This window comes from Psammomys obesus, unplaced genomic scaffold (assembly GCF_907164565.1).
Source record: "Psammomys obesus unplaced genomic scaffold, mPsaObe1.curated_primary_1811, whole genome shotgun sequence".
NCBI classification, from domain to species: domain Eukaryota; kingdom Metazoa; phylum Chordata; class Mammalia; order Rodentia; family Muridae; genus Psammomys; species Psammomys obesus.
Genome location: NW_026592890.1, coordinates 22,607,472 through 22,634,411, shown reverse-complemented (window position 1 = coordinate 22,634,411; position 26,940 = coordinate 22,607,472). Strand labels below are relative to the sequence as shown.

The window sequence follows — 26,940 nt, the reverse complement described above, 5'->3', positions numbered from 1 at the left end:
GGGACAGTCACCTGAAAACTTTGCATAGTTGTCTCAAGGCATAAAAGATAGGGCTTGCAAGCCCAAATCTTGGCACTTCCATTGCTAATTGACTAATGTGTCCAGTAATTATTAAATTTTTCCAAGCCTCCTTGCTAATTCCTTGTTTAGAAAGGGATGTTGCTAGGGACTTCCTGGCATGGGTTTTGTGAGGAAGCAGTGATGCTCTTGGATTTATAACACGTTATAGTTGTTATCCGTGTCATTGTTGCTAATCATTTTATTATTCAGTGTGTTAAATGCTGAACTAGAAGCTGATAATAAACATGTCAATGCCCTAAAAGAAGCAGCCACTGGACTGGTGAGATGGCTCAAGGGTAAGGACATTCTCTGCCCAGCCTGATGACCCAAGTTTGATCCCTGTGATCCACATAGTCACTGTGTCATAGTAGAAGAAGAGAACTGATTCCTGCAAGTTGTTCTCTGATTTCCATTTTCATGCATTTTCTATTTTCGGACACAGATTTTCACAACAAAAGTACTCATCATACCCATACATATATACATACATAGGTGCATACATACATACATACATAGGTGCGTACATACATACACAGGTGTGAACATACATAATTACATACATAGGTGCATACATACACACATAAATACATGCATCTGTATGTATTTAAAGGAAAGTCTGTACCTTAGGCTTTGTATCACTGAGATAAAGCTATGATCAAAAGCTGCTTGGGGGAGAAAGGGCTGGTGTTATTTTATGCCTTGTTGTCTATCGTCCAGAATGGCCAACGCAGGAATGTGGAGGCAGGGTCTGGTGCAGTGTCCATGAGGAGTGCAGCTTAATCACTTCCTCAGCTGGCTTTCTTGTAGCTCCCAGGATCCCCAGCCCATGGGTAGCACTGCCCTCTCACATCCATCATCCACCAAGAAAATGTACCACAGGCTTGCCCATTGGCTAGTCTGGTAGGGCCTTTTTTTTTTTTTTCCATTGCAAAACACATGAGGATCTTTTTATTACAAATTATTACAAGCTGCAAGCTGCAACTTGGGCTCACACCCCCACCGCTGAAGCGGTGAGAGCTGAGAGCCCATTTTGTTTGTTTGTTTGTTTGTTGTTTTTGTTTTTGTTTAATTGAGGTTTCCTCTTCCTGAAATGACTGCAGCTCTTGTTGAGTTGACAGAAAACTAGCCAGTACAGTACAGTTTGGCCTTAGTTTCTTTATACTGCACGATTGCAGTCCTCTCTTCCCACCATTAGTGTGTATATATTTCTTTATCTATGTCTTGGAGACTCTTTTTATTTGTGGGTAATATTGATTACTAATTCTTTCTAAGTCCCCTAAACCTAGGAATTCCCAAGATTTCATTTCCATATATGTATGTAGTTAGTTAGTTAGTTAGTTAGTTAGTTAGTTAGTTCGTTCGTTCGTTCGTTCGTTCGTTCGTTCGTTTTTTGAGACAGAGTCTTGCTGGCAGACTGGCCTTAAACTCACTATGTAGCCTGGGCTTCCAATAAATTTTCAATTCTCCTATGTGTTAGAATTTCGAATATGGAGCTCTAGAGGCAGAGACAGGTAGATATCTGAGATAGAGGCCAGCCTGGTCTACATACTGTATTCCAGGACAGCCAGAATATGGGTTATGTAGAGCTCTTTCTGTCATGTTTTTCTTTCTCTTGTCTTCTCTTTCCCCCAAACACCTTCATCCCTCAGTTTTCCCTGTTTCAGCATCACTTCCATGAAGAAGCCTGCTAAATTCATACCCACAGCATTTCCAACTTCCCACTGAGTCGTCTCTATTTGGAACTTCTCCTTGCATTCAAAATTAACATGTCAAAAACTGAACTCATCAATTCCCTATAAGATTTATTTTCAATCTCTACTAAGTATAGCATCATTACCTTTAACAAAATGTTTGACCCTTAACTTCACCAGTGCCTTTCCTTTCTTCTGCTCTTTCCACCCGGTGTCTCCCTCTTTTAGTCAATGACCCTACTACCCATTGCTACCTCCATGCTGCTGCCATCTTTCAGCTTTTCTTTGTCCTTATTGCCACTGCTTTAATTGAAGCCCTCATTATCTCTCCCCGGGCTACTATGTGAGGTGTCCCCTTAGTGGTCTTCCCTCTCATTTCCTCTGCACCCAATAAGTCATCACCATGGTATTAGGCCCAGGGAAGAGTTTTAGTCTTTAGCGCTGATTGCATTATCTTACTGACAGATTGCCCAAGCACCCAGATTGCTTGCAGAAGTCCAGAGTACACCTGAGTCCCAAGGCACTTCATCCTTTGGCTGTCTGTTTTACTCTGCTTGTTTACGTGAATATTATACCTAAAGGGATAGCCCACAGCTTTTCTGGACCTGCCCCCACTCCCCTTGGTATCACAGCTTCTCCTTTTCCTTACTATAATAACAGTCCCACTTCCCTGATCTCCCATTCACCACTCAAGGAAATTTGACCATCTTTTGGTCTGAGGAGTGAGGGCCACCTCAAGCAAGAAGCTGTCTCTGTGCACTGTTATGTGTTATTCTGCTGCTTTTGTTCTCTGTTCTTTACAGTTTTGAGTCTATAGTCAAGTGGATAATGAGCTTCCCATAATGGCTGCTTTCTTACAGCTCCTATTTCTTTGTATGGCCCTCCATCTTGACATATTTGGATTAAAACAGAACTTAACAGGTTGTGTTTTTAAAAAGTGTCACAGCAGTGATTTGAGAGCTTGAGGTAGAGGATTGAATTAAGGAAGAGAAGTGTGTCAATCATTTTGGAGAGATGTGATGGTGCAGCAGAGCTGAGCCAGCCCTCTAACGTGTGTGTCTACCTGCCCAAGGCCTCATCTGCTCAGCCTACCCACTAGGATTCAGCCCCTTGGGTGGCTTAGTCATCACTGTGGAATCTACACTAGAATTTTAGGAGAGACGAAGCTTTCAACCAAGCTGGGCATGGTAGCTCACACCTGTAATTCTAACACTTGTATAACAGAGGCAGCAGAATTGCCTCAAGATCAAAGCCAGCTTGGGCTATACAATGAACTTTAGGTCAGCCTGGACTTCAGAATGGGTTGGGTTTCTTGTTGTTTTCTGATTTCGTTTGGTTTTACATCCAAATATAATTTATAGGCTTTTTAGAATTAATAGGATTTTAAATTAGTTATATATATTCGTATTAAGTGATTTTTTTCAGGTCTGTAAAAAGTGCAGATTTTACTTGAATCGAATTAAAATGTTATATTAGGTTTAACTCATCCCTAGATGTGCATTAAGCCCCATAATTCTTGACGAGTATCACAAAAGTCACCTCTCCAGGTGGCGTACACCATTTGGTTACATGCCTTCCCCGCCACCACCCCGTCATTTTTCTACAAGGATAGACTTTTGCTTTGTTTCATTTCATTTGCTTTGAAAAAAAAAAAATGCTGTAGTACCTCCCATTGCCTGCTGGATAAAGAGTAACCCTCTTGCCATAGAATGTTCAGCCTGTATGGACTAGTCCCTGCACACCTGTCGGTCATTCTTGTGCTGTGAACACAGTCTTCCTCCCCTTCTCCTCTCGCACTCCTTTTATGTCTGTTCTTCCTTTGGACGTCAGCTCCATCAGTACTTCCTTGAGGAAGCCCCTGGCTTTCCCGTTGTAGTGAATTCTGTTACGACTTCTTATGGTGTTCTTTCTCTCGTTGTCCCTGGAAACATTACGATTGCGGTTTTACTCTGTCAGTGGTTATGTCCATTTCATCTGCTAGGTCCTCAGCCCCGTGACTGGTCTTACTGGCTGTTGCACCTGTACTAGCATAGTGCCTGTGTGTGGAAGGCCTCAGAGGTCACGAGGTGAACGGATATGTATGTGAGTGATGAAACTTGCTTACGTCAACCAAACGTAGACAGTTCTGTGGAGTTTTAGTGAGGAAGAGTTAGACAATGCTGAGCATTGCTTTCACTTCCAACCCTGATAACAGTGAGGGCTTCTCACTTTCATATGTGCTACACTTGTTGCAGGGTATCAAATAATAGAGTAAAATGAAATTAGTCAGAATCACAGAACAAGGAAAACTCCCGGATGTCTGTGGAGTGTGGCAGAGTCTGTATCACCACTTAGTCATTTCCAACAGCAAGGGCAAAGCATGAGCAGAGGCTACTCTGGTTTTCTGTTCCAGGAAAACCATTTGGCCTGCTGATACTGCACCTCTTATTGTCAGTCTTAACGTGTGCCGGCCTCTCCCTCCCACTGTGGAGGCCTGTCCTATGAGCAGCACGTTTCTCTTAGCAACCTCTCTCAGCTGCTCTCCTCTCAGACTGTTCCTGCTCTCCGCTTCCCCTCCACAGCCCTCGCGTCTCTCCGGGACACTCTCCTCACATGTGCTCCAGCGCAGCTCCTCCTGACTCATTAGTTCTCCTGGCGTTCTTTTTGAGCTCCCGGAAGTTGTGTATCCACCTCCTCAGTATGCGTCTGGGTTCTCACAGCCCTCGTTCATTCACTAAAGCAGTTTATACCATATTTGACTTATGTTTTTAATCCAAAGTGTTATTTATACAAAGAAAGACCAAATCTCACTAGCGTTGAACATAAATTACTGTTCACTGAGTTTTTGACTGAATAAAATTGAGAATACCAACACCATCATTCTTCTGCCTAACAACCACGCATGTGTCAGTGCAGGTTGAAGATCATCTATCAAAATGCTTGGGGCCAGAAATGATTCCGACTTGAGGGTTTTTCAGGTTTGGGAGTATTTGTGTGGTCTCTAAGCTGTTTGTGGATTCCTAATCTGAAGTAGAAATGCTTCAACAGCCAAGACTTATGCAGTCTCTCTGTGATTTTGCCAGCCTCTGGATATGGTTCCACTGACCAGTACACCTCCTTAGGAGAGGACTAAGGTCAAAGTGCCCCAGCTGTGACCTGGATTATAACATGTAAGATTAGCAGTGTCCATCTGAGATCACAAAGTTCTCATGCCCAGAAGCAAGAAGATGTCTTCTTTTCGTTGTGAGTGAATATTAAGCTCTGGACTGTTATCATATCAGTTTATCCCAGTGCTGTTTTTAAGGACATTAGTGGAGTTCAAGAGACTGTGTTTGAGAAACAGTTAATTTGCTCAAACTGTTCATCTGCCTGTAGGTTGTTAACTCTAGCCTTGTATGACTAAAAGTCAGAAGCTGTGCTTTTTGGAACATTCTCTTGTTTTGCCAACCAGCCTATTTCATATTCTTTTTCTCATCCTTCACTTCTAAAAGAGGCAGATGTTTCAATGAGATAACACTGGGGTGGGATTCCACTGGGGATCTACTACTTGGTGAAGAAAAAATTATGGTGATCATGCTTACTGTAAGAGTGGGGAAGACTTGTTGAGACCTGGGAATCAAAAGTAGGGGAAAGAAGTGTAAGAGATTGAGAAAAAATAGGTTGCCAAAACAACAAGAAGAAGATAGCTTATGAAAAGCTTCCTGCCATCTGCTGCCATGGCATTCCACATGTGCCCATCCATTCAGTGACTAGAAAGTACACGATATTGCTCTTGTTTTATGAAACAGATAGTTAATAGGCTCTGAGTTGTACAACTGGTGAATGACAAAAAGAATATGCCAAGCATAGGCCACCCTTCTGGCCCTGGAACCACTGTGGTAGTTTGACTTAATAGTCAGTTTATTGCAAAGAAGTTTAAGCTGTAGCATCCTTTTGGTATCAGGGCAAATTATGATTGTGAAGGATAGCTTGGAGTGCAGCATGGTGGGAGAGAGCTTATTGAACATGTGGAAAGCCATGGATTCCAACCTGGTACCAGTAATAAAAATGAAAGAGTTCAAGTTACGTGTTAGCCAGTGGAAGGAACCAGAAAGAGAAGGGAGCCATGTTGCCAGAGTCGCAGAAAGTGTTACCTTGAAAAACTATGTTATGTTCTCTAGCTATCTTCAGAACTTGTTGCTTCTGCACATTATTCTTTCCTCCTTTAATTCTCTTTATTTTCCTTTTTTTTTTTTAAAAAAAAAAAAAAGTCCCCTTGCTCTGTGTAAAAATTTGAGCATTGTTGTAGCCATCTTGTAGCTCAGTCTGCCCAGTCTTAGGAGAGTATGCCAACGCTCTTTTCTTTGTCAACAGGGGCCTTGTGCATGACAGCCGGCATAACCTTCAGCTCCGGGGCCTGGTGGTGCTGCTCATTTCTAAAGCAGCAGGGCCCAGCACTGGGAACTCTTCATGTGAGAACTACAACATGGTCAGTGGGATATACCCAAGGTAAGTCTACCGGAGTTTCTCTCTAGATTGTGGAGACACTGTTCATCCCCTAGTCATTGCTGATCCTAAGTCAGATAAAAATTCTATATGTATACTATTCATGTTTTATATGTATTTAAAGCCAGTTATATGTGTTTATACATATACATTACATATACACATATACACACAAACACTTCTAAAAATAGTTTTAGTCCCTGAGGTGATTCAGGAGTAAAAGTTCCTGTTGATAAGCCCAATGGCCTAAGTTTCCTACCCAAGGACCTATAAGGTGGAAGGAGAGAGCCAACTCCAAAGCCATCCTCTGATCTGTACTCTGATCGCTGTGTGCACTGTAGCCAGCATCGTTTGGTAGACCTAAGTATCTTCATTGGAAGGGGTCTACTAGGATCAGTCTCATTCCTGAGTTGATTTATATCTGTTTTATGCTGTTAGGTCACTAATTATTTGTGAGTTGCCATCTGATTCTCCAAATGCTGCCAGAAGAGTTGTCATCCTCACTTTACTCCTGAGAAAACAAATCAAAATATCCTGATATTTTCATGTCACTGCAACAAATGCAGAAAGTTCAGACTCTAGGTCACTTCTCTCCAAATCTCATCATCTACCTATCTTTTCTCTTTCAAATAGTTTATTTCTCCTGTGCATTACTCTAGATATTAAATTGGTGTGTCCCCCAGATCCTCCTGTGAGAATGTCTTCAGAAGCTTGCAAATGAAAATCTACCTAGATGTATATGTACTTTCTCCAAACCACCTCTGTTAGAAAAGTTTATAGAAAACTCGTGAGCAACGTTAGCTCCAATTATGAGAGCAAATACACAAAGCTTTAAAATTATTATTAGCAACTCACTGGTAGTGACAAGCAAATGTCACCCATCTCCATCCTGTTGGGAGTCCCACTGAATTGCAGCTTCCTCACTTTGAGCCTGGCCATGTATAAGATACATCAGCTATATTTCATTATTTCTCATAGCCATTTAAACACACCACTTCGTTCATTGCAGATGTTCACAAGTGAATCATTCCCATGTTACAGAAGCGATAACCACTCCAGAAGCTAAGATTTATCAAAAAATCTCCTGGATAGGAGGTGACAAAGGTGGATTGAAATCCCGTTTTTATTCTAGATAGGTAGGGGTTCTGTAACTCAGAGGCCCTTGTCTGTGTGTATGTGGTACCCCATGATATTTGCTCAGGTTTCTACTTTTTTATCACCCTCTCTGAAGTAACTGTATGGTTCATCCTTGCCATATGGTATCTAAGCAACCTGAGTAGAAATTTGTAAGAGAGTAAGTGCACTCAGCCACATAAAAGCTTCCCAGATAAAGCTGTGCACGAGAACACATGCCTGTATACCCAACACTTGGAAGATCACACTTGAGGCCTACCTGAGCTAAAGAATGAGACCCTGGTTCCCCTCTGCCCCCCCCTCCAAAAAATTACCAGAAAGCTTTTCAAATAACCTAAGTGAGTTTTAAACTTGAACATGTACAATCTCAATTATGTTTAGAAATAATCCTAACATATAATTCCAGGCCATTTTCTATAATCAAACTTGATCTAGTAATTCATCAGTCGCTGGGTATTTTACACACTTGATAATATAAAAGAGTAATTGGGCACAGGAGTATGAGAAGCCACCAATTTGTTTCTGTACCACTGAAGGCAATTTGTTTGTCTCCTGCTTCCTTAATTATTCAAGTGTAACTTTTGCTAGAGGCTTGTGTCTGTAACACCACAGTGAATTATTTAACATTTGAGGAAAGTACTGATTTGGGAGCTTTTTAATTTACCTCCAACTACTGGAGTTTATATTGTTGGTGTTTTTTTTTTTTTTTTTTTTTCTCTTTAGCTTGACTTTGATGTCATTTAATGGGACCTGAGTAAATTACCTAAGGGACCCAAAGCAAGTTAGCTGATCTTTTTTGTTTGGCCTCAGGACATAACTGGTGCTGTGAATGTGTCTACAAACTTATCCCATAATAGCTAAGAGAGACAGAATTTAGGCTACAATGTAATAAGTGTACTTGGGGGGAAAAGGCAAGAGACCCACATTTATAAAAACGTGCTATAAACATATACCCAAGCCTTTTGCCAACAAGATACCAGGTTTAGAGTTTATTTTTTATAAGTATTAACCTTTAAAAACTGAATTGTAAGGCCAATAAAGATTTTAACAAGGGCCTGGAGATAAAGCTCAGTGGTTAAGCAATTGTCTTAGCATGGTCTAGTCTTTGGGTTCTGATTCCATTATGAAAAAAATTTTTAACTGAACTTGTAAATATCTCTAACCATATGAGAAATTTTTTTGTAGCTTCCCATTCTACTAATGAATGATAGATTATTTTTTGGTTTGGGTACTAAAGATATTTTGTACCCAGGAAAATACTTATTATACTTAAATTGAGATTTTTCTAATGTAGCATGATTATTAAATTTAAAGAAATTCAAGCAGTTGTTGTTGCTGTTAGTATTATTATGTAGATAGCGTGTTCTTGCTATGGAGTCCAGGGTGGCCTGAAACTCACTGTATAGCCCAGGATGTTACTGAATTCATGATCCTCTTGCCACAGCCTCTCAAGTACTAAGAGTACAAGTGTGTATAAGAGTAGAGTAGGCCTGGGTGAAGTTTTTCCCAGTGGTTCAACTTTCTCAGTTGTTTTGCAAGAACCAGTATGATCTATTCTTTTGTAACTAGAAGTTAAGAACAACCCCAGACTATACACATTGATGCACTATCTGGAGCATGAAAAGCCAACGCTGAGGAAAGAAGACCTCAGGTTTAAGACCAATCCAGGCTACATAGTGAACTCAGAGCTCGCCCAAGCTATTTAAGAAGACCCCATCTCAAAAACCAAAACAGTCCCTGCAAACGGAATACACTTCTCCCCCTGAAACAATGTTAACAAACACATATTCTTTTCTAGTACCCAACTAGGCTATGTTTCCCAGCTTCCCTTGAAGGTAGCTGGGTTATCTGTCCAAAATCTAGCTAATAGAGTTTTAGCAAAAGTGGTATTTATATTAACAATGTAACCCCAGTAGTTTGAAGATAAATTTAAAAGCTCCCAAGTTAATATTTCCCTCAAATGTTAAATAATTCACATTATAGATAGAAACCTCCAAGTGTTACTCACCGCTTCCTAGCCGTGGAAATCCTGCATGGTGATGCATGTCAAGCAGATGCTCTTGGAGGCCTGTTCAGGAAGATGCTGTGGTCTCTGTATCACTCCTTGGAAGAGCACTGACCTGCCCATCCATATCCATGCCATCACCATAAAGGAAAGTCCACTGTAAGTCACTTAAATGGATGCTTACTGTTAACAACAGCAGGTGTTAACCTAATACACCTTTCTGTTTGGGTCAGTGCTATCACTGCACTGGTAAGCCTGTATCCTCAAAACCGTCTTAATCTTCGTAATTCCCACCATTTGTGTTCTATGCCTGTAAGCCACCCATTCACATTTCTGCAGCTTGCCTTTTCTTGCCATCTCCACTCCCTTGTTTCGGGCCTTTGTTACTTCATTTCTGGATTTTAATAACAGCTTTCTCTGAATGTTCCTCTTTCCAGTTTTACCTTTCAAGTCTTGCTAAGTTAAATACCCCAAAGTTCTGCTTTGGTCATTCATTACACAGCTGTTAAATACTTCCTATGTATCAGGCACTATACATTTTGTAGGCAATAGACACTGAATACTGTAGGCTATTTGTCCTCAGAGACCTTAGCATCAAGCTAGAGAACACTTAAGTGTATAATCAGCTCTAATACAGACAGGAATGGTAAAACATGCCTGTAATCTGAGAACCTGGGAAGAAAAGACAGGAGAATTGCTGCTGTCCGTTCAAGGCCAGCCTGGGCTATATAGTGACTGTCATGCTAGCCAGGGCTACATGGTTAGACCCTGTCTCAAAGAAAACAAAAACCAAACCAGGTGCAATACCATGTCATAGATGCTGTGAACTGAGCATGGACAGAGGTCTATGGCAGACCTAAAAGTGTTGATAAGAAAGGAGACCATCTTTTATGACAAAGACCATTTAGGCTTAGAACAGAGAGCTTAGAAGTGAGCGCTGCAGATAGCCAGGTCATCAATTCAGGGAAAGCAGGTGAGTAAGAGGCACCGTCAAGTGGATTTCCCCAGCAAAGACACTGGGATACTGGCTGACCAAAGATGTGGGCTCTCCAAGGACCCGGCGGATTTCCTAATAGCCACTCAGTTCATAATTGAGACATGAATGACTATATGAATTTATAGCTCTGAGACTAAATTCATTATGTGTTGTGGCTTGAACTGCTATCCCAAGATTCATATGCTAAAGTCTTGTTCCCTAGTACCTCACAGTGTAGCCTTATTCAGAGGAATTACTTTTTCCCCTTAGAGGTACTCAAATTAAAATGAAGTCATTGGACTTCACTGGAATAAGCCTCAACCTAATACAACCAGAGAGAGTCCTTTCAAGGGAAAAGCTAGACACACACACACACACACACACACACGGAGACTACCCTGTGAACCTGGAAACTCAGGTTCCTTGAGCCAAAGAGAGTAGAGAGTAGAGTACGGCAGAGTCTTCCCTCATAGCCTGAGCAAACTCATACAGTGCAAACAAGAAGCCAAAGTAAGACTTGCAGGGCCCAGAGAACTCGGCTTCTGCCTGAGGAGATGGTGGGGGGTGCACAGAAGGCAGCGGGGTACACCTGGAACCTGGACAAAGACCATAGCTGCCTTGGTGTAGGCTTGAGAGAATTTTTATTGTCTATTTTTAAATACTTATTTAGAGGGTGTGGAATATGTCATGACACGTGTGGAGATCAGGGACAAGTTTACAGAGTCAGTTTTTCTTCTTCCGTCCTGTGGGGTCCCAGGTATTGAACTTAGGCCATCATCTTGGCAACAAGTACCCTTACCTGCTGAGCCATCTCACTGGCCTGAGAGGATGTTTTTAAAAATTAAATGAGGGCTAGTGAGATGACTCAGTGGGTAAAGGAAGGTCCTTGCCAAAGGTGCCCAGTCCCTGAACCCATGTAAATGTGGAAGGAGGGAACCAACTCCATGAAGTTGTCCTCTGACCTTCACATAACAACAACAATGCTTTTATTTTTTTAAAGAAATAAATGAAGGTCAGGCCTGGTGCCTCATCCATCTAATACCAGCACTGAGGAGCAGAGACCAGAGTATAAGTTCCAGATCAACTGGGATAGATAGTAAAACCTTATGTAAAAATAGATCCTAAGAAATAAGTAAATGAGGACTGGTAGTAGAGCCCAAAGCACTTGCCTGACATGCACAAAAGGAAAGGAAAGGGGAAAGAAGAGAAGGGAGGGAGAAGAACAAATGCAGGGGCCAATAAAATATGTGTCATAGGACATAGTTAGTGTTTGCTTAGCAGGTGATCCTGAGGTGGGGCTGGTAGACCCCTTGCCTAGCATGTGCCAAACCCTCAGTTTCATCCCCAGCAGTGTGCACGCACACACACACACATACACACAAGAATGACTGTATGACATGAGGTCTAAAAGAAAGAGAATTGGCCAGAGGATTACAGGAACAGTGTGGGCAGTATTTGAGAGGGAAAAAACAGAGACTTGGAAAACTGAGATTTTACCACAAGCATGTGGCTAAATATTGCCTCAGCCACATTCAGACCCCCAGTGTCCTCTGACTCCATCTGCTTCTTTCCTGCCAGCATTTCCCAAACTGCTCTGGAGTTTATGGATGTCAGTAAGTGTATAGTTGAGCAAAAGGTCAATCAAATCAGCGTGTGCTAGCGTGCTAGGTAAAAAACAGACTTAAAAATATTTTTCCATTTTAGAATACACAGGAGTCATTATTTATATAAGGTATACTCTAAGAATTCCTAAAAAGACACTTTTTACTAATTATTTGACTACAGAGTGTTTTAAGTTGTCAACAGTATATCTTGTAGAATGCCGCAAATGTTAGGAAAATGTTATTCTATTTCAGAGTGCCTAACCTGGAATCCTATTGGGAATTCTGTGAGGCAGAAATACGCTTTTCCTAATGAGCAACCAGGTCTAGAAAAGCAACTCTCTGAATTCCTACCTGATGGAGCCAAATAAGGAAAGAAATATACGGTTAAAAATTGCTTGAATTTTTAAATTATACCCGAATTCCATTGCTTATTATGAGACCCTAAATAAGCTAAGGGCCTCAACTTCCTTTCTTGTCACTGTGGTAAATACTGTACTTGGACAAACGGAGTTAGGAAAGTTTTTGGTTTGGGTTTTGCTTTAGCTCCTAGTTTCCAGTTTTGACCATCATAGCAAAAAAGTGACAATGGCAGGAGCTTGAAACAGTTGGTGACATTATGTCCCCAGTCAGGAGTGGGCAGTGACTGTACTCACGGTAGAGCCCAGCTTGCTCCCTCACTTGTCCAGCTCAGATCGTGGCCACCATGGTGATGGATTCTGTCACATCAGTTAACACTCGACAGTCCTCACAGGCATGCTCTTGGTGTGTTAGGTGTTGTCGAGTTGACAACACCACCTCTGATATTAAGTAAGCTCTCTGGCTCCTCATTGCTCTGCTGGTTGGATTAGAAAAGACATGTAGCACTCAAGACCACAAGTTCAAGGACAGCCTGCACTACAGAGTGAATAACCCAGGCCACCATGGCCCATCTGGTGAGCCCTGAACCCTGTGTCATTAACAAGTATCATCTATTTCCAAGCTCCATCCTGCCGTTTTGTGTCCTTTACCAGACTGATCACGCTCTGGTCAAGGATAAGCACTGCACTTACCTTGAATACTTTTATGTTACCTAGTACCTTGGACATCGTGCCCATTTAAAGCTTTATCATGTCTCCATTATAACATAATGTTCTAATCTAGACAGGAAGAAACTTTCAGATCACATGTTTTGCCTTTTAGGCAAAACAAACCTTGTTATATAAAGCAAAATATAATACAACATTTAAAGAAAGGGAAGGTATTAGTGGAATATCGTGAAAAATAATGGAAGAGGCTGAAGAGACGGTTCAGTGTTTAAGAGTGCTTGCTGCTCTTGCAAGCAAGAGAACCCAGGTTCAGTTCCCACCACTCATGTCAGGTGGCTCTCAACCACTCACACTCTCATACGCAGTCCCTCTACTCCGTCCCCTACACACGCTTAAACATAATTAAAAATAAGTCATTTTTGAGAAGAATCAATTTTAAAATTTTTCTTTTATTGTTAAGATTATAATGTAATTATATTATTCCTTTTTTCTCTCTCATCTATTGCTCCTTGCTCTCTTTCAAATTCATGGCTTCTTTTATTAATTGTTGCATGCATAATATATATACATATCTAAACACAAAACATGTAGATATATATGCATGTATTATATGTATGTTTACATACATATATGTACATATCTATCTACCTGCTCAGTCTGTGTAGTGTTGCTTGTATATATGCTTTCAAGACAGATCACCAGGTATTGTTAACCAAATGGTGTGCTCCTCTTTGGGGAAGATCATTTCTCCTGCTCTCAGCATTCGTTGGTTGCCTGTAGTTCTTTGAGCCCTGTGAATTCCTTCCTCTACTTTAGCGTGTTTGTTCTTTTGTTCAGCTGTGTTTAGGTAGTCATTTTTATGAGACGTCATGGTATAACTTGTGACATTAGTAGGAGATACAGTCTCACAGCAGACTCCCTGCTCCTCTGCCTCCTATGATCTTTCTGCTCTTCTGCAATGAAGAAGGCTCACACACCTGAGCCTTAGGTGTGTGAGTTGTTTTGTAGGTGTATTTGTTGAGACTGGGCTCCACAGCACTGTGTTGTGCTTGGTTGTGGTTTTCTGCAATGGTCTCTATTACAAAGAGACGTTTCCTTGTTGAGGGGCGAGGACTGTACTTATCTATGGGTATAAAGATAAATATTGAGAATGTATGGAGATTATCCTGGTTTAGTAAAGTGGTAATTATAGTTCTCCTCCAAGATCCATGACTTTGCCAGGCCTGGATAGTTGGGTAGATTGAGAAGAATTAATTTGGTGATATTTTTTCTCTGATTGTGGAGATTATAATATAATTACATACTTTCTCAGCCCCAGCCCCACCTTCCATATCCTGAACCTAATATGGAACTCACACCATACTCACATGACTGGCTTCTTGAAATTGTCTCTCCTCAGGTTCCAGGCATGATTTCCTTCTTGTAGATTGGATCTTATGTCCAATTAAAGAGCTGTTGGTTACTGCCACAGTATTTGTGCCACTACCACACCCTTGAGGTTATCATGCTAGTCGTTGTTGTGATTCATAGGTGTGATAGTGGGAGGGGGCTCTTAGTAGCTTCCCTCCTTTGGAAGCTTGCACAGTGCCTTCTGGTACCATGAAAGCTAGTCGTCAAGGAGGAGTCATTCAGAGCTGCAGAAGTCTCTGTGACCACCTCAGGCAGCAGAAAAATGATCCTGGTATTGGTAAGGTCAGCCTAGGTAACATGACTTAGCATGTACTTATTTGTTATTATTTATGCTGCCTCTTGACAGCAAGTGAGTAATGACTAAGATACAGGTCAGTAGTAGTTTGCTTGCCGAGCACCCACACACTCCAGTCTCATCACAAAAAGAAAAAGAATAACATTATTTGGTATTTATTTGTTATGCTGATAAGAGAAGATTGAATGTCTTTATGTGCTTTTAAAAACAGTCAAAAGGGACTGGAGCAGTTGCCTAATATTTAAGAGCACTTGCTGCTCGTGCAGAGCACTCACATTGGTCGGGGACCCAACACCCTCTCCTGGCCCCCATAGACACCTGTATGCATATTGTGTGCATACAGACAAGCAAAGACATAAATATAAACTTTAAAACTAAAAGTTGTTGAAGGAATCACATTACAGCCACATTATCCCACCACATAGCAGTCAATGGCTACTTGATCATGATAAATTATTGCCACTAATATATTTAAAGGGAAGACATTGCTAAAATGGCTCAAAACTCTTAAATTAAAAGTTTTTATTTAAAAATATTAATATATTTGACTGTATAAATAATTCTTCAGTGGAAAAAAATGTGTAAACCAAAAGACAATTGGCAGGCTTCAAAAATATTTATAACTTGTATAATCAACAACCTACATTTTAACCTCCAAATAAGTTGAAGGTCTTATGTAGTTGGAAAATGTCGATACAATACAAACATTAACAGGACAAGAACAGACAGTAAACTCAGAAACCTGGCTGGAATGAACTTTTATCTTTTAGGTTTTAGATCAAATAGCATATGAAAATGCATGAATTGTAGCTTTTTGTCTAATTAAAAAAGATAGGAATGAAGCTAAATGATACAGATTAGCTTTGTTTTGAGATAAAGTCTCATTATGTAACACAAGGTGGCCTTCGGGCCTCCCTGTGTAGCTCAGACTGCTTTTGAACTTGTGCTCTTCACAGCTCAGCTTCCTAGTGGTGGGATTACAGTCTTGAACCACCACACCAGCTTCCAGATTAGCTGCTCTCTTAGAGTGAGCCTCCGCATTAAAGATGGCACCATGGCTGCTAATTCTTCGTTCAACTCAGTTCTTAACTGAAGTGATCAAGATTCAAATATATATATATTAAGGCAGCTGTTGGGCCTCAGGGCGCCTGTCTGTCACCTGGCGAGGAAGCTCAGCTGTGCAAAGCATGCCCACATACTGGTCTTGCAGAGGACACAAATTTAGTCCCCAGTGCCCAGATATATGGCTCACAACCACCTGTAATTCCAGCTCCAGAGCATCCAAGCCCCCCCCCCCCTTTGGCATCCTCAGATACCTGTACTCACATACCTACCCACAGACACAAACATGTACACATGGTTAAAAATAAAATAAATCTTCAAAAAAAAAAAAACAAAAACAAAAACAAAACTATGGGGCTGGAGAGATGGCTCAGAGGTTAAGAGCACTGGCTGTTCTTCCAAAGGGCCTGAGTTCTATTCCCAGTCAACCACATGGTGGCTCACAACCATCTATAATGAGATCTGGTGCCCTCTTCTGCCCTGCAGGCACACATGAAGACAGAATACTATATAAATAATAAATAAATAAATAAATAAATAAATAAATAAATATTTAAAAAAACAAACAAACAACTAGCTAACAAGCATGGTGGTGCACACCTTTAATCTAGCTCTCAGGAGGCAGACCTGTCTCTAAGTTTGAGGCTAGCCTAGTTAAAGGCTACAGATTGAGACCCTGTCAAAAAAAAAAAAAAAAAAAAAAAGGATTTATCACTATCACACATGCACAAAGTGGCTTATAAGGCTGGTGAGATGACTTCCTGGGTACAGGCATTTCTCATGCAAGCCTGGTGACCTGAGTTCAATCCCCAGACCAAGCCAATGGTGAGGAGAGAGAACACACTCTGACCTTCACATGTGTGCTGTGATGTGCACACCTGCACATAGCACGCACACACACAAAATTGTAAGAAAGAAATAATTTTAAAACTCTAGATATACCTGTAAGTCAAACCTAGAAAACATCTTAAAATTAGGTTATTTATCTTAACATTCCTTTCCCCTCTAAGTGAAAATGGATCAGGTTGTGGTTGGACAATGAGGAGATACAACATTCGGAGGACTACACGAGCCACTCTTCATTTGTGGAGACATTTAAAAACTGGAAAAAGACTTTTTTTTTAATTAACCTTTGAATTTAGGCAATTGGTCTCAGGTGTAAACACTAGAATTTATAATTTGCTTTTCAGCACATTATTGAGTAGCAGCTGATGATTTTCATCAAGATAACAATGCCTTCACCTTCTGTCTATACATTAGGATTCCTCTAGTACCAAAATACCAAACAGAAATAAACGGTATTTGCTAAGGGGTTGATTAAACTAAAAAGCATTCTGAGAAATGAAGCTTAAGCAGGAACATACTGATAATATTATTTGTGTTGGGCTCAACTACTTAAACACAAGAAGTAATATTGAAATACATAGTATGTAGGAACTTTTACAGTGGTTGTTTAAGATCGTGTGTGAATGTACAGAACAGAACCAAGGAAGGTTCAGAGTGGTGATAACTCACTAGAACCAGGGGAGCTGGGGCAGGTGAGCACAACTGCAGGCGGTCAGCCTCAGGGGTCAGTTGTACCATTTTAGTTTTAAATGATATACTCATGTTATAGGGTTTGTTTAAAAATCAAAGGAAAATTATATTCTGTAGTTTTGAGACAGTAAAACCACCATAAGAAATGTAACATTTGCACTTTTAGACTCTTAAGCTGGACACAGTAGCATATACCTATAATCCTAAAATTCAAGAAAGAGGCTGAGGTGGGAGAATTCCCACTGCAAATTTGAAGCCAGCTCAGGCTACCCACCTATATCCTGTCTCAAAAAAATCAAGACAAACTAACAAAACCAACCCCTCCCCCAAACTATGAGTGCTTATTGACTTATTGACTGTGATTTCAAGTGATTATGCTGGATAATTTAACTTAACATGGGCTTTTGTAAATGATTTCAAGATACCTGTGCTGTCTTTTCATGCTTTTTCAAGAAAGCATGGTGCAGTTTGATTACATTTTCCTGCCGATGGTATGCTACTTACAATAATAAAATGCACATACAAATCTAGCAGTATTGCTAATTCATTACAAGCAGTACTTATTTTCTTCATTAACTTTTTATTGTTATTTTTAACGTACACAGCATGCACAAATACAACAATTACATGTTGAGTGAGAAGGGAAGGCGCTTTATGTTCTACATTATGTACATCAGACATCGTTGCTTTGCCAGAGTGTCTGGAAAAACACAATATAAGATCAGCCTCTTAGAACACAAGTATAATTAACCACCAAAAGTAGGTGGGCTCAGCTACTAATGTGCTCAGTCTGAGAGTTAGTTGATCATATATAAATAACATGGTATAGATTAGGCTGCCTGAACTACATTACAGCAAAAATGAGCTGCATAAATGGGCTTTTTGGCTACTAAGAGTCTTTAAATCTTTTTCTTAAGGGGATGCCATGTGTTGACTAATAAGAGCCAAAGTCAAAGGCAGTATCTACATATATGATGTCTAGTTCTACACCTTAAATATCACTGAATTCTTGATGCTTAAAAAAAAAAAAGCTGTAGTGGTTGTTTACTTAAGATCATGTATAAATGTATACAGAGAATCAAAGCTCACAGTGATGGTAACTGTGTCTGGGGAGATACATAAAATGTTCTGTGCAGAAAACCTGAAATCACTTAAAATGTGTAATATAGCATATGCTTGGGAAGCTGAGGCAGGAGGCAAGTTTAGCCTATGCAACATAGCCAGACTCCATCTCAACAAGCATTTGGTTTGGTTTTGATTTTTCTTTTCGAAAGCCTGTATTTACTAGCTCTATGAGTGCTCTCTCTGATCCTTTAAACCCAAATTCAGGGTACCCCCACGAGTAAGTAGTGTGTTGAAGAAGACATCTTGGGTTTTGTCTCAGATCTGTGACTGATCAGTTATTTGACCTTAAGCAAGTCACGTACACCTTATTCATCTGCACAGTAGGGACAATAATGAGTTTCAAACCAGCAGCATCACTAGCAGTAGCACATGTCCAACTGGGTTCAGTTCACCTGCTGTTCAGTCCTACTGCTCTGCCCTCCTCCACTCTGCTGCACCAAAACGAATATGAGCTGGTCTTTGTTCTCAAACGACAAGGAAGAAAGCAAGTCATGCACCTGGCAGTCTTCCTGACGCTACTGGTGCACTTTCCTGTGTAAGACCAGAGTAACTATTGGAGCTATATTCACATTCACCACTGGGGCGACCACCTACCCAGATCCATTGGCTGTGCCTTCTTCGTTTAGCTTAAGATAAACAGTCCTTACCATCCCTGTCAGATACTAGGTGAGAACTAGCTTCTACAGAGCCTTGGAAGCCATTCCTCATATATGCCCTTAACTTTCCTTTTTCCTTCTCAAGACTGTAGCTGCATGGTCTGGATAGCAGAGGCAAAGGGCACATTCTTAGGATGGCTCTCTCTAACCATGGCATCTTTACTCTCTGACATCACTGGGATCCTAAGTCCCGCATTTCTCTTACTGCGATTTCCCCCATTCCTACCCTCTTCAAGTGTTTAAGTAGATTAGAATACATGTAAGTCTTCATCTGCACCTCACTCCTTCCAGGATTAGAACATAGTTCCCGACAGCAACCAACATTTCCTAGTAGCCCTAAAGTGCACAAAGAAGATGAAAGTGTCATCTAGAACATTTTCTTTGTCCACCAAGAAAGGATAAATACAAGCACCTAACTGAAGTACATGACGGCCGGCGCTTGGCCAGAACAGAAATGTTGGTAAGGGCCCAAATGAAGGAGGCAATAGGGCCCAGGGCTGGAGGTTGGGATGAGTCAGACAATGGGGCAGAGTTAGTAATGTACTGAGTGAGCTGAGAGATGGGAAGGTTGTGAACAGAATGCAAGACTTAAGGATTTCAAATGCGGAACAACTCTGGATAGTCAAGGTGCAGGTATGCAGAAATGGGCCTTTGAAAACCTCTGTAGGTTATATTGAGTAGACAGAGATGACAAGATGGGCTTCACGTAGTTGAACTCCGTCAGGGGACAGCTGACTGAAGAACTGAACAGTGCCGGACAGGAGGGTGATGATAGACATGGAGCTGGCTACACCAAGCTGGTGAGGATGCTTGAGACCCAGTCTCACCTCAGCTCCTCAGTTTGATACTTTTACAGATTAACCCTAAATTCCCTGGCTTACTAAGGGCCAGAAGCTACAGGCAGTGTCCTAAGGATTTTTAAAGCATTTAACATAGTTTTCTAGTGATTCATTCGTGTGTATGTTTTGACACTGAAAGCCCTCTAGAGGAGGCCTGGCATCTTTGTCCTCTTCCACCTCAGCCCCTTTCCTACCACTATGCCCTTTACTGTGGTTCAGAGCTTTGAGGCACTCCCTTCGTATCTAAACTAAACAGTCAGCCCTTTGTTTACTCATTTTATTTCTATCCTAGATTCATTGATTAATTGGTTCAACCAACATCTGTTGAGCATCACTGTGTAATAAACAGAAATATAATAAGCATTGCCGTAGCTCACACATACAAGATGTCTGTAAATCTGGTACTATCTCATGTTCTTTATACATATTAGCTGTTATTTCTCACAGTACTGGCTGGAAACAAGTCACTGTTCTTGGAAAGCAGACTTAGAGAAATACAGTAGCTTACTCAAGATTATAGTAAAGCAATCAGCCATAGAAACCATGCTCTTTTCAAGGCCATAGACAGAATAGGGTACCTGAAATAGACACTCTTACTCACTTGACATCCATCCTTAGCACTGAGCACAATTTTATGTTCTTAGTTTGGAAGTGTTAAGTTGTGTACTGAGTAGAAACCAAGTTACCAACTTTTCCTGGGACCTCTGGAGCCTCAGCATTATCATGAATAGTCGAGAGTCCTGTAGATTATTGTTAATTTATTGAGACAAGCTTTCCTTATAGAGTTGAATTTGGATGATGGTGAAAGCGGGGAGTGCTATACAACTTACTTAAAGATAAAAACTCATGTTTGCAGGCCATATCTCTTTTCATTGCATTGATTTATCTTTTGTGGAATGCCGATACCTGATTTTCTTCTTTAACATAGAACCTTTTTTTTTAAGCTAAACTTCTGCCCTAAGCAGATGTTATGTCTAATGGATCACATCTGTAGATGAACATCAAAATGCATGTCATTTGACATTAGTCCTTAAATGCTCATTGCTACATACTTTGCTATTACAAAATCTTGATGTTCCACTTATATTCATTGGAGATACTATTTCAAGGCATTGTTTGGATGATCTATACCTGCAAAATTTGCTACTATCCAAGGATAATTGTGTCCTGCAGTACTCGGAGCATCTATTACCTGGCTGTAATTACTAACGTATTCATTGCAGAGAGTGGTGCAGTGGGTTCTTAGAGGCTGTGCACAAGAGAACCAACAAACTGAGACACAAAACAAGTTCCCACCCCTCTTCCCAAGGCTGGAGTTAATCACTTGAACGCTAGCCAATATAGGAGAAAGCTGGCAGACTTGTCTTTGCAGCAGGCTATGTAAAAGTGTTTATAATTTACAGCTTTTTATGCCGTGCAAATGACTGTGTTCCAGTGAAGGAGTTCGAGGAAATATGCCTGTGAAATTACTTAACCCCCCTTTGTTAGTTGTTTTCTGGCAACAGGCAAAGGATACTTTGCACTTAAAATGCATTTCTGTGTTTAATTTTGTCATTCAATTAAAAACTTCCAGGGAAGGGGATTTACTTTTTAACTTTTTTTATAGGTAGGCCAGGATAGTTTTAATTTAACAAAAACAATAAGCTGAAAAACCAAAGTTTCAAGGAATTGAAATGAACTAGTACTAAGCTGTTGGGGTTTAAGTCAGTATGTGGCTTCATTCCCCACCCCCCTTAAACATGTTTATATATTTGAGGTGGGAGGTGTGTGTGCATGTGGCGCTCTCAGAACAACTTGCAGAGGTTGGTTCTCTCCTTCCCCATTTGGGACCTGAACTCGGTGCCAGGCTGGCCTCACCGTCTGCACTCATTGAGTCATCTCTCCGGCCCTTACGGTTACAAGTTTGATTTATTTTTATTTTTATCTTTATTTTTGACGCACCTGCGTTGCTCAGTAAGTAACCATGCTTTCAGAGGTTCCTGGTGTGAGCTCTGTTTTCTCCTGTCGGTAGCTCTTTGGCTGAAAACCAGTGTTTCTTAGAAACACTTTATAGGGCTAAGGGCAATGCCTCGGAATTCTGCTCTATATTTCATGCATCCACCATTGATTCTTTGCTTTGCGTTTTCTGACTTTATGGATTCATATGGCTACTAAAGCCAGGGAGCACCGTGCCCTGTGGGTACCACTCCGTCTGTCCCTGGTGTTCAGCCTGATCACAGCCTAGCAAAAAGAGAGAAGGCTGGCTTTTTGGTGCTCACTATGGGTGGCCCAATGATTAAGAAAGTTCTTGAAGAGGCAAGTAAAAACACAGGAACTGATATCTAAAAGCCTCTGCATAGCCTTTTCCTTCCAATTCTGGAGCTGAGACTGTATCTGTTTAGTTTATAGTTCTGTGAAGGGGAAAGGGGGAAATGTTACATTAAATCTTTAAAACATGTTCTAATGTTTCTGTTTTCTGAATCACTCAGAAGCTAGAATCTTTGTGACTGACTTTTTTGTGACTGACTTTGGTCAGTTAATAATTGCATGGGTTTTGTTTTTCCCATAGCACAGATCATTAGGTATGGATCATATTTAAACAGGAATTTTTATGCATATGTAACCCATATTTTTTTTGAGTAGTAATAAATTACTATCTCAGTGAAATTAGGATGTTTATGTCAGTATCAAGGTTCTCTTCAAAGAACTTGTTGGTATAAAAAGTTTTATAGCTACACCGGAAATATTCTTTGTTTTATATTTCAAATCCTCTTAAGAAAAGCACTACAACAACTTTAAAGTCAGCTCATATTGAGCTTAAAATTAAAAAAATATGACTATAATACTTGGTTGTGTTTTCTTGCTTCTGCTTTTGGTAAACTGCCCCCTCCTGATGGACTGTGTGCTTCACTACCTCATCTGGCCTCAGGCCTAAAAAAGCTGGTGATCTGAGTAGTGCTGGATCTCTGAGCTCAAGGCCAGCTTGGTTTACATAGTGAGTTCTGGGCTAGCCAAGGCTATACAGAAAGATCCTGTATCAAAAACAAAAAACAGAAACAACAACGATACTAATAACAGTAATAACAAGAAAGGAGTGGAAGTGGGTATTGCTGTCTTGAGTTGCCTTGGTGAGGAGACTCTGCCAGTGAACCACCCTGGAGACTTTGTGGAAGTCTGCCAGCTGCTGGTCTCTGCGATTTCCTTTATAGAGTGGGAGGACAGGCATGGTGGAGCCTGTCTGCAGTTCTAGCACGTGGAGGCTGAGGCAGGAGGATTGCCATGAGCCTAACGCTAATGTGGGGTACCATGTCTGTAGGGTACTCTTTCACAGTAAGCTCTTCACAAGTCTGTTTACCCGCATGTTATGAAGCAGTAAGGACTTGATTTTCCATTTTATTAGATATAGTTATAACTGCCAATCTAGGCATCGGGTGGCCTTGAGATAATCACTGTTGCTTGCTTATTAGTGAGTATAAAATTAAAGAAAATTGAGATCTCTGTTTGTAGGCATACCTTTTCCCAGTAGTGAATGGTTCTCCTTAGACATTTGGAAAGGGGAAAATAACTCATCTCTAAGAATTCCTTGCTAATTATGAAAAGCCTTGGAGATGACCTGAGTAGTCTCTGCTAACCACAGTTGAAACTGAAGTGCTCACACTTAGTTTCCCTACAGAGGTGGTGGCCATTGCTACGTGCCATTTTTAAGCAATGAATACTTGTCCTCACCTCAGTCTGATCCGAGTTCAGTATTTTTTCTTAAAAACACAAAACAAAACAAGCTTTTTGCATTTATTTTCTGTGTGTATCTCTGGATACACAGATACACACAGAAGTGTAGGAGTGTGGAGGTCAGAGAAGATTTGAGTTGGACTGGAGTTACAGACAGTTGTTAGCTGCCACGTGGGTGCTGGGGATTGAAGCTGAGTGTTCTGGAGGAGCAGCCAGTGCTCTTAACCAATGAGCTATTTCTCCAGGTCGAGGCTTTCTTTCTCTCTTTTTTTTTTAAGATTTATTTTTATTTTATGTGTATGTGTATGTACAGTGTACATGCCTGGTACTCGAGGAGTCAAAGAAGAGAGTGTTGGATTTCCTGGACTAGAGTTACATATGATGTGAGCTGATCTGTCTGGGTGCTGGGAAATGAGTCACATTCTGTTCAGATCATCTCTTAACAACTGTGCTATCACTCTAGTGCAGTGGTTCTCAACCTGTGGGTTGTGACCCCTGGGGGGCATTGATCAGTCCTTTCACAGGGGCCCCATATCAGATATCCTGCATATCAGATGTACAAATTATGATTCATAACACTAGCAAAATTATAGCTATGAAGTAGCAACAAAAATAATTTTATGGTTGGGGGTCACCAACATGAGGAACTGTATTAGGGGCACTGGGAAGTATAGGAACCATTGCTATAGTGCCTGAGGCTTCTTTCCATGCCAGAACTGTACTAGGTACTATATTTAAAAAAAAAAGTCAGTTTGTTCTTTATCTCCTGAAGATATAGTATCTTTTATAGATATTTTGAGACCTAGCACAGAGATATGCAACAGAAGAAGCACTAAAGTGGCTTGGTTATATTTAGTGTACAGTTTTGTCAGCTAAAGGACGAGTCAAGGATTCTTATTTGCCAGAGTAAAGATTAAGGAAAATAACTAACAGAGTTCAAATTTACTCCTGGGAAATTACTCAGTAAGATGTACAAGTAACACTAATGGAGTATACATTTATCTACTCTGAAATTTGATTGCCCATATGTGTACCTGGCCATGACATGTTCTCCTTTAAATACACTAATAAATAACTGATCTGAACTGTTCTGCAGCTTTCTATTTAGTGAAGTCCATGCAACCAACTTGAAGGCTGGTTTTTTGGTCTGTTTGCTTTGTCTTGTTTTCTAGCTTATATCAAGATTCCTTAAAATTGTATGTTCTGATGACCAGAGGAAACTCCATCAGTATGAGTTAGGGCCCCATCCCGTAGGCTTCCTAGCAACCAGCATATACTCCTGTGTTGGCAGTTAACTGTAGTCTCGATTTGAAATTTTTTGGTTTTCTGTCCAGTTCCCTTACTGATCTGGCTTCAGGCATCTCCACACAAAGCCATGGCTCCTCTTGTCCCAGATTTTTATTGAATTCTTAAGTCTGTCCCAGGTCTGACACCTGACAAGTACTCTGTAAGTACTCATTAAGTGAAAGCTGGGAGGATCACTGCTATTGTCCTGTAACAATGAGTCGTTAGTCTGACAGTGAGTGTTGTCTTTGTAGCACTGTGAATTTTAACATTTCATCTACAGTACTTTAGAAAGCCCTTTGTGAGCCCCGCTGTGCTTGTTTGCTCAGCCACCGCCTCAGATACAGTTACAAAGTTACCTGGTGATTTGACACACCCAGTAAGTACCTTTTAGCAGTATCCATTTAAAAATTTGCAACCAGATTTGACCAGCTCTTTGTAGTTAGAAGAGCTTTGTCCTCTCGTTATGCTTTATTAAATATCAGTAAATGTGGGCATAGGCTTGTCACAAAGCAGAGAAACCTGGTGACCATCTTGAGAAAATAAATATTTGTAGCACTCAGTGAATGTATAACCAAATTGTACACAAGGCAGTAAAAAATGTTTAAAAATAAGTTGATGTAAATGGGGCATTTCAAACTATAGGTTGATGCCTCACCATTAATTTTGTGACTTTTGTCAGTTAATGTCGCAACCTTAGTATTATTTTTAAACTAGTTTTTTTTTTTTTTTTAGGGTTCTTTAATTAAGTAATGTGGTGTTTGCTTATTTCAGACAGTGTGCCTTTGTTCCCGTCAAAGCCATGCTGGCAGGACATTGCTTTTCTTTTCCCTCTTGTTAATATTCAGTGTTAGATAATGGTTTCACAAATAATAGATTCCAAGGACCTTTGATCCACCATTACTGTAAAATAAAATGCAACTTAATTTTTTTCTGGACATAATGGTTTTAACCTTGTGTACTAATTTGACTGTGCTTGTGGGGGCAGATCTTTAAATGAGACACAAATGAAGGAAAAATTGCTAATGCTGCCACTGTATACCTAATGAGCACTGTGTAATAAACCATAACCTCTTCGACATTTCTCTGGAAAGCAGCGTGATTATTTTGGATGGCTAGCCCTTTGTGGATGGCTCATTACCGTCTGGCATAATATGTATTGATAGAGACTGTAATTGTCAACTCCTATTTGACATGCTGCCTCTAATAAATATGGCTTGCATCGTTGGAGCCCACTAATGGCTATATGGGCAACTGTAATTAAAGAAAAAATTGTTTTAGGTTAAGAATACATATGTATATTTTAAAACTCTCAAATCTGTCTGTGCTGCCCTCCCCTAACTTCTTAAGAGTATCTGAAAGATTAGAGTTCTTTTATCAGTATAGAGGCCAACGTAGAACAAGGCACTTGTGCCTTCAGGGATGGTATGTGTGAAGGAAGGGGGAAGAAGAGCCTCTACTGGTGAAGAAATGACTGTTGAGTAACTGTCTGTGTGTGTGTGTGTGTGTGTGTGTGTGTGTGTGTGTGTGTGTCTTAAGAGCCATGAGCCTGGTCTCTGCACCTGGGGCCAGCTGAAATTAATGCTTATGTTTTTGATGGTCAGTTACTCACCTTTCTTAGGTTTTCCTTTGCAAACTTTATTTTGTTACAAGAATTTTATTTTCTTTGAGAAGAGAGCTGAAAGGATATCTGGCAAGCCAAATTACAATGAAATATGAATCGCATGGCTATTGAAAGTCCATAGAATATTCTATACAATATTTGGGGGATAAAAAGTATGAAGTTCAAGATTAGAATTAGATATTGCTCCATTTTAGAAAACATTTAGGTCTAGTTAATTGTAATTTCTTAAAAACAGAATTCAAGTTTGAAAAGAATATTTCTACTGTCTCCTGTGTAATTATATGTTTTAAATTTCTGGACAAGAAAGTGTACTCTTGGCTTGTATATCATAATTCAAAATTCTTATGAAAATCCTTAGTGTAGCAAGTAAAATTAGAACATGAGCACCTGCTTACATTTCTTGCAGAAGACCTGGAATATCACCTGAGAAATAAGGCAGGGC

General features: G+C 40.4%; 1 protein-coding gene across 2 annotated transcripts in view; it reads left to right on the top strand.

Annotated features, from left to right (window-relative positions):
* The window catches only part of Pdss2 (decaprenyl diphosphate synthase subunit 2), a 190,392-nt gene that overhangs the window by 35,343 nt on the left and 128,109 nt on the right, over nt 1-26,940 (top strand). For both annotated transcript variants that reach the window (XM_055615983.1, XM_055615982.1), the window contains exon 2: nt 6,084-6,218. In XM_055615983.1, the coding sequence (XP_055471958.1) occupies nt 6,084-6,218 (135 nt within the window). The remainder of the gene's footprint in view (nt 1-6,083; nt 6,219-26,940) is intronic.